The sequence below is a fragment of the Pongo pygmaeus genome, chromosome 10 (assembly GCF_028885625.2).
Source record: "Pongo pygmaeus isolate AG05252 chromosome 10, NHGRI_mPonPyg2-v2.0_pri, whole genome shotgun sequence".
NCBI lineage: Eukaryota > Metazoa > Chordata > Mammalia > Primates > Hominidae > Pongo > Pongo pygmaeus.
In genome coordinates this window covers 46,069,991-46,078,799 of record NC_072383.2, presented here as the reverse complement: position 1 = coordinate 46,078,799, position 8,809 = coordinate 46,069,991, and the positions used below count along the sequence as shown (strand labels likewise).

The following is an 8,809-nucleotide window of genomic DNA, read 5'->3' as shown; positions in this document are numbered from 1 at the left end:
GTTAAAGAGATTTTGCACAGCAAAAATTCTCAACAGAGTAAACAGATAATCTATAGAACGGGAGAAAATATTTGCAAACTATTCATCTGACAGAGGACTAATATCCAGAATCTTTAAGGAACTTAAACAAATAAACAAGAAAAAACCAAACAACTCAATTAAAAATTGGACAAAGGACATGAACAGACACTTCTTAAAAGTAATTTTTTTGTGAAATAATTTGTTTTATACATTCCTGAGTTTCAACCATACATTCTTTCCACAATACAACAAACAAAACACTGAAAGATATTCAAAACAAGGTTCCAAGGTTGGACCAACTTGATTGTTTGGGTATTTGTGTTTTTAGTAACTTTATAACTTTTTTAAATGAAGATTTTAAAGAAGATATACCACTGAGTCTTGCTTTAAGACCAAAAGTATCCAAACTTAGTATTACATTATATATATATATCATAAGAAAAGCTATTCTATCAGGTAACAAAAATGAAACTTCCCCCTCACCTAGCAGTTCATCTGGAATCCATCTTGAAAAGATCAATGGCCTGTTGGACTTAAAGAAGCCATCCCCCAAAAAATTGTATGAAAAGATTTATTGAAATTTATCAATGACAGACATAAAACTCAAAGTTTGGCTCGTCTGAGGGGCAGGAGAAAAACGGGTGCAGATGTTCTTTTATACAGATGAAACGTGTTCAGAAATTACACGTCACTTATGAAGCAACCAGAGAGGGACACGAAAGCAACTGTACATTCACTAGGAATTGCAGTCATTTCAGATTTCCACTAGGTAAGAAAATAAAATTTTGCGTTAGCTTTTCCATGCTTGGGTGTATGAAAAAAACAAAAAACAAAACCCAGCTGACATGTAGCAATGTCTCCAGCACTTAGGTCTGTAAAAACGTTCTAAGCGCAGAAATACATGTAGAAGAATTCTCAAGCCATTTTTGTAAAGCAAAGCGTTCTAATATTTTACAGAACAAGACAGGACAGTTTTTTTTCTTGTAAAGAAGTTGAAGTTTGAGGGTTTGTTTCTTCTCTTTTAAATATTATTACCAAATCCATTTTCCTTATAACTCACAAGCCTGCCGTTTTCAGCTCTCTGGCTCTTAAGCTCTCAAGAGTAACATCTGAGTCCTCTTTGTAGAGTGAAGCCCACCACTATCTGTGAAGGGGGAAAAGGGATGACAGATGGGGAATGTCCCCAAACCAGTGCCAAAATACGCCTTTAGATTGCTATTTACAAACCAGGGTGTTGGATGCCTCTAGCAGGTCCGAGAAAAGCATGTGAATCAAAGCAAAAGATATGGCTTGTGCTCAGCCCCTCCTGGGCGTTGAGTAACCAAACTGAGACCAGCCGCGGCCTTCCACCCAACCCGAGACTTGGGAAATACCAGGAAACATAAAAGAACTCCAAACCATCTTCTTTGAGAGCCAGGAACAAATGCTTAGTGTGTACTTAGCTATTGCATTTACAGGGACAAAAACCGGACACCAGGAAAAAGTAGGGGGAAAAAATAAAGAGTGGCAGTGAAAATAGTATTTTATTCCACCCCCTCCTTCCCTCCCCCCCCCACAACCCCCAGTACACTTTTCCTCTCTCGTTCCCATAGCAACGTTACAATCAGAAAAAAATAATCTCAGGGGGCAGGATTGGAGCGGGGGAGGGGATATGGGTAAAAACAGTAAAATCACAATAGGAATTTTTCAAAATAGGTTATTCCACTTAGTCATCATCTTCTCCCTCATTTTCAGTTTCTCATTTTCTCTTCTGATCCCTTTCTTCTTCACCAAGCTCTTCTTCATCTTCCTCGTCATCTGCCTCTCCATTGTTATAACCTTCATCCTTCTCCTCCTCTCCACTCACCTCCTCCTCTTCACGTTCCTCCTCCTCCTCCTCGCCCTCCTCGTCTTCCATTACCTGAGCATCTTCATCATACTCCTCCTCATCCTCATCCTCATCCTCCTCCTTGTCATCCAGGCCACTCCACGTAGCGCTCACCATCCCAGTTAGGGGCCTCGTTGTCATCCGGGTCACAGCCATTGAGATATGTGAGTTGCGGGAGGAGCTTGAACATCTTTTCTCAGTAGTCGTTCAGGTTGGTTACCTCGCAATTGAAAAGGTCTAAGCTCTCGAGGTTTTCTAACTTTTTCAGGGGCTCTATTGTGCTGAGGTCTTTAATTTTGTTGCCACTTAAATTTAGATGTATGAGGTTTGGACACTTTTCTGCCAATACTTCTAGGCCCCCTGAGGCTCTGTTACTGCTTAGTTCAAGCTTCTTAAGTTTGTTTGCCCTTGGCAAGTTTGTGATTGAGGTGAGGCCTACGTTGATTGTACTTAAGAATTCCAGGTCTGGCTGGGCGCGGTGGCTCACGCCTGTAATCCTAGCACTTTGGGAGGCCGAGGTGGGCGGATCACAAGGTCAGGAGATCGAGATCATCCTGGCTAACATGGTGAAACCCTGTCTCTACTAAAAATACAAAAAATTAGCTGGGCGTAGTGGCGGGCGCCTGTAGTCCCAGCTACTCGGGAGGCTGAGGCAGGAGAATGGCGTGAACCCGGGAGGCGGAGCTTGCAGTGAGCTGAGATTGCACCACTGCACTCCAGCCTGGGTGACAGAGCCAGACTCCATCTCAAAAAAAAAAAAAAAAAAAAAAAAAAAAAAGAATTCCAGTTCTTCAGATTCATCTGTGAGGCGAAGCCTTCATTCGACCGACTGTTGTCCAGGACAAGTTCTTTCACATCGGAGGGCGTCCTGTTCCGCAGCTCTAAATGAATCTGTTTGCCCATCTCCATCTCTCACGCTTTCTCTGCAGAGGCTCCCGAGCCAGCGGAATTCAATCAATAAACCCTGAACCCACAACCGCGCGTTTGAAAGCTCAACCAGCTCCGCTGGGTTCTCTAAAAGTAAATTCTTAATTCCACTCACACCCAAAATCTATTATCTCCCATCACATTAAATTGTGCTATCATTCACCCAGTTGCTCCAAAACCTTAGAATAATGACTACTTCCTCTATTTTTCTGTTTTACACTGGATAGATGTATTGGCTGTACCTTTACAGTGTATCCTAAATCTGATCACTTCTCATCATCTCTAGGCCACGCCATATTATATATCTCATGGACTGTTGTCAAAGCCTCCTAACTGGCTCATTCTTATCTTCCTGCAGCAGCCAGAATGCTCATTTTAAAAGGCAGAAAACCCTAAAGACTCTGTAAAAAGGTTAATAGAACTGATAAACAGTTTTAGTAAGGTTTCAGGATACAAAATCAATATACAAAACTAGTAGCATTTCTATACACCAATAGTATTCAAGCTGAGAGTTAAATCAAGAACACAACCCCATTTACAATAGCCACAAAGAAAATGAAATACCTAGGAATACAGCTAACCAAGGAGAGGTGAAAGATTTCTACAAGGAGAACTACCAATCACTGCTCAAAGAAACCAGAGATGGCACAGATAAGTGAAAAAACATCGCATGTTCATGAATTGTAAGATCAATATTATTAAAATGGTCATATTCCCCAAAGCAGTTTACAGATTCAACACTATTTCTATCAAATTACCAATGTCATCCATCACAGAATTAGAAAAAAACTACTCTGAATTCATATGGAACCAAAAAATAGCCTGAATAGCAAAAGTAACCCCAAGCAAAAAGAACAAAGCCAGAGACATCACACTACCTGACCTCAAACTATCCTATAAAGCTATAGTAACCAAAACAGCATGGTATCGACACAAAAACAGACACATAGACAAATGGAACAGAATAGAAACTTCTGAAATAAAGCCTTACTCTTAAAAATATCTGATCTTTGACAAGACCAATGAAAACAAGCAATGGGGAAAGGACTATTCAATAAATGGTGCTGGGATAACTGGCTAGCCATATGCAGAAGAATGAAACCAGACCCTTACCTTTCACCATATAAAAAAACTAACTGAAGATGGATTAAAGTTTTAAATGCAAGGACAAGCTATAAAAATCCTAGAAAATATACCCCAAAGAAAGGAAATCAGTATATAGAAGAGATATCTGCACTCCTATGTTGGTTCCAGCACTGTTTACTAAGATTTGGAAGCAACCTAAATGTCCATCAACAGATGGATGGATAAAGAAAATGTGGTACATATACACAATGGAGTACTCTTCAGCCATAAAAATAATGAGATCCAGTCACTTGCAACAACATGAATGGAACTGGAGATTATTATGTTAAGTGAAATGAGCCAGGCATAGAAAGACACACATTGCATGTTCTCACTTATTTGTGGGATCTAAAAATAAAAACAATAGAACTCATGGTGGAGGGGCTGGGGGAAGTGTAGTGGGGGCTGTTGAGGGAGATGAGGATGGTTACTGGGTACAAAAAAATAAAAAGAATGAATAAGACCTATTATTTGATAGCACAACAGGGTGACTATAATAAAAATAACTTAATTGTATATTTAAAAATAATTTAAAGAGTGTAATTGCATTATTTGTAACTTAAAAGATAAATACTTGTGGGGATGGATACTCCATTATCCATGATGTGCTTATTTCACATTGCATACCTGTATCAAAACATCTCATGTATGCCATAAGTATATATATCTAATATGCATGCACAAAATTTTAAAAAATTAAAAAAGAATAAATAAACATAAAAATTGAAAACAAATTCTAGAAGAAAGCCTAGGAAATGCCCTTGTTGACATCAACCTTGGCAAAGAATTTTTGGCTAAGTCCCCAAAAGCAACTGCAACGAAAACAAAAAAAATGGACCAGTGGGACCTAATTAAACTAAAGAGATTCCGCACAGCCAAAGAAACAATCAATAAACAGACTACCTACAGAATGGGAGAAAATATCTACAAACTATGCATCTGATGAAGATCTAATATCAGGACTCTTTAAGGAACTTAAATCAACAAGCAAAAAGCTACCCCATGAAAAATGGGCAAGGGATATGAACAGACACTTCTCGAAAGAACACACACAAGTAAACATATGAAAAAATGCTCATCAGAGAAATGCAGATCAAAACCACAATGAGATACCATCTTTCACCAGTCGGAATGGCTGTTACCAAAAAGTAAAAAAATAACAGATGTTGGTGAGGCTGCGGAGAAAAGAGAACACTTCTACATTTTTGGTGGTAATGTAAATTAGTTCAGCCACTGTGGAAAGCAGTTTGGAGATTTCTCAAAGAACTTAAAACAGAAATACATTTGATCCAGCAGTTCCATTACTGGGTATCTACCCAAAGGAAAATAAATCATTCTACCAAAAAGAAACTTGCATGCATATGTTCATCGTTGCACTATTAAGAATAGTAAAGACATGGAATCAACCTAGGTGCTCATCAATGGTAGACTGGATAAAGAAAATGTGGTACATAGACACCATGGAATAGCATGTAGCCATAAAAATGAGTAAAGTCATGTCCTTTGCAGCAACATGGTTGGAGATGGAGGCCATAATCCTAAGGAAATTAATGCAGGAACAGAAAACCAAATACTGCATGTTCTCACCTGTGGGAGTGAAACATTGGGCACTCATGAACATAAACATGGGAACGACAGATGTTGGGGACAACTAGAGTGGGAAGAGACAGTGTTGTGGGAAGTCAGGGACCCCAAATGGAGGGACCAGCTGAAACCACAGCAGAACATAAATTGTGAAGATTTCATGGACATTTGTTAGTTTCCCAAATTAATACTTTTATAATTTCTTACACCTGTCTTTACTGCAATCTCTGAACATAAATTGTGAAGATTTCATGGACATTTGTTAGTTTCCCAAATTAATACTTTTATAATTTCTTACACCTGTCTTTACTGCAATCTCTGAACATAAATTATGAAGATTTCATGGACATTTATCACTTCCCCAATCAATACTCTTATAATTTCCTATGCCTGTCTTCACTTTAATCTCTTAATCCCATCATATTCATAAGATGAGGATGTATGTCACCTCAGGACCCTGTGATGATTGTGTTATCTGTGCAAATTGTTTGTAAAACGTGTGTTTGAACAATATGAAATCTGGGCATCCTAAAAGAACAGGATAACAGCAATTTTCAGGGAACAAGGGAGATAACCATAAAGTCTGACTGCCTGTGGGGCCGGGCAGAACAGAGTCATATTTCTCTTCTTTCAGAAAGTGAATAAGAGAAATATCGCTGAATTCTTTTCTCAGTGAGGAATAACCCTGGGAAAACGAATGCATTTCCCAGGGGGAGGTCTCTAAAATGGCCGCTCTGGGAGTGTCTGTCCTATGCAGCTGTAGATAATGGATGAAATGCGCCCTCGTCTCCTGCAGCGCCCCCTGGCTTGCTAGGATTAGGAAATTCCAGCCTGGCGAATTCTAGTCAGACCGGTTGTCCGCTCTCGAACCCTGTTTCCTGTTAAGATGTTTATCAATGACAATGTGTACCCAGCAGGACATGAAACCTCATTAGTAATTCTAATTTTGCCCTGGCCTTGTGATCTTGCTCTGCCCCCATTTGACTTGTGGTATTTTATTGCATTTGAAGCATGTGATCTCTGTGACCCACACCCTATTCATACACTCCCTCCCCTTTGAAAATCGCTAATAAAAACTTGCTGGTTTTGTGGCTCGGGCATCACGGAACCTGCTGACATGTGATGTCACCCCCGGAGACCCAGCTGTAAAATTTCTTTCTTTTGTACTCTTTCTCTTTATTTCTCAGACAGGGTGACACTTAGGGAAAATAAAAAAGAACCTACATTGAAATATTGGGGGCTGGTTCCCCCTATAAGACAGAGGGGGGTGTGGGCTGGAAAACTACCTATTGGGTACTAAGCTCACTACCTGAATGCAATATACCCATGTAACAAACCTGCACATGTGTCCCCTGTATCTAAAATAAAAGTTGAAAAAAAATGATTACTTTGTCTGATATTAATATAACCATAACAGCTTTATTGTTGTTGTAGTTAGCATTTGGATGATATCTTTTTGGTCCTTGTACTTTCAATCCATCTGTATCTTTATACATAAAATGTGTCTCTTGTAAAATAAATAAACAAACAAATACATAAAACACATGTAGATCACATCACAGCCTTCCTCAAAACCCTGTGTTCCCTCTGCATCATGCTTAGGACAAAGCACACAGTCCTTCCATGTCCAGGCCTACCCCTTGGACATCATTCCTGCCCACTCCACCTGTCCCTTCTGCTTTAGTCACACTAGCTTCCTTTCCCTCAGGTGTGCCAGATGTGCACTTCTGTCTCAAGGTTTTGGCTCCCTCACTCAAATGACATATCCTCAGAGAGGTCTTCTTATATCCCCTCTCTAAAGCAGCAGCTGCCACTGCTTGCCCTTTACTCTGATTTGTATTTTTTAAATCCCCACTGGACATTATAAATACCTAATAGTTTTGTTTGTCTGTTTCATCTCATGGAATGTAAGCTTCATGAGGGCTTTTGTCTTAATCATTATTGATTGTATTTACACTACCAAGAACTATATTTGAAAAATAGAAGGAACTCAAATGTACGTAGAATAAATGAGCCAACAAATATTACATAGTGACATTTCCCATGGGTGGGAAGTCATCCATTATTATCCAGGCCAGTGATGAGGCTACAAGGGCATCCTACAGAGGAGAGGCACCCCTCTGCTGCCATGATATCATTTAAAATAGCTAAGTTGTTACATGGCCCCCCAACACAAAGACTAAATTTAGACTATATTTTTGAGAACTTTATTGAGGTATAATTGACATGCAATAAAAGACACATACTTGTTAAGTTTGGGCACGTATATACACCCATGAAATTATCAACAAAAACAAGATAATGAAAATATCCATGAATTCAAAAGTTTCCTTGGGCCCCTTGGTAATCTGTCATCTTAGCCCTCTCTGCCATTCTGACCCTCCCATCCTGAAGCAACCATGTATTTGCTTTCTCTTATTATATTAATAGAATGTTACACATTTTCTAGAATTTTATTTAAATAAAATTATACAGTGTGTACTTTTCATGGTACAGGTTCTTTCATTCTGAATAATTATTTTGAGATTCCTGTTATTATGTACAGCATTCATTTCATTCATTTTCATTGCTGAGTAGTATTCCATCATGTGGTATATTCATTTCATAGGGCTGCCATAACAAATTACCACAAAATTGGTGGTTTTAACAACAAAGATGTATTCCTTCATAGCTCTGGAGGCCAGAAGTCTGAAATCAAGGTGTCGACAGGGTTTGTTTCTTCTAAAGCCTTTAAGGGAGAATGGGTTCCAAGCTTCTCTTTTAGCTTTTACTGGCTGCAGACAATCTGTGTAGTTCCTTTGTTTGTAATGCCTCATTTCAGTCTCTACCTCTGTCTTCCCATCACCTTCTCTTCTGATGTGTCTTTTCCCTTCTCTTCTAAAGACTCTTGTCATTAGACTTAGGTCTCATCCTAATTTAGGATGATCTTATCTTGATACCCTTAAATTAGTTATATTTTCAAAGACTATTTTCCCAAATAAAGTCACATTTACAGGTTCTGAGTGAACATCTGTTGGGGAGGGGTACCATTCACATCACTACGTATACATATACTACCATTTGTTTTTCCATTTACCTGTTGATGGACATTTTGGTTATTTTCAGTTTGGGGCTATTACAAATAAAGTGGCTATGAACATCCAGTCACAAATTTTTGTATGGACATATGCTTTGTTTCTTTTGGGTAAATAGGAGTGGAATGGCTGGGACATATGGTAGGGGTTGTATATTTTAAAAATTAATAAACTGTCAAACTGTTTTCTAAAGTTGCAGTACCATTTTACA

The 8,809-nt window shown here is 38.9% G+C and overlaps 1 protein-coding gene across 1 annotated transcript; it reads right to left on the bottom strand.

The window, feature by feature from the left end:
• Nucleotides 1–1,726: 1,726 nt before the first annotated feature.
• On the bottom strand, nucleotides 1,727–2,797 carry ANP32D (acidic nuclear phosphoprotein 32 family member D). The gene is given in 3 exon segments (XM_054443113.1): nucleotides 1,727–1,984; nucleotides 1,986–2,357; nucleotides 2,699–2,797. Coding segments are annotated over 3 exon segments (729 nt in total).
• Between the last annotated feature and the right edge of the window lie 6,012 nt (nucleotides 2,798–8,809).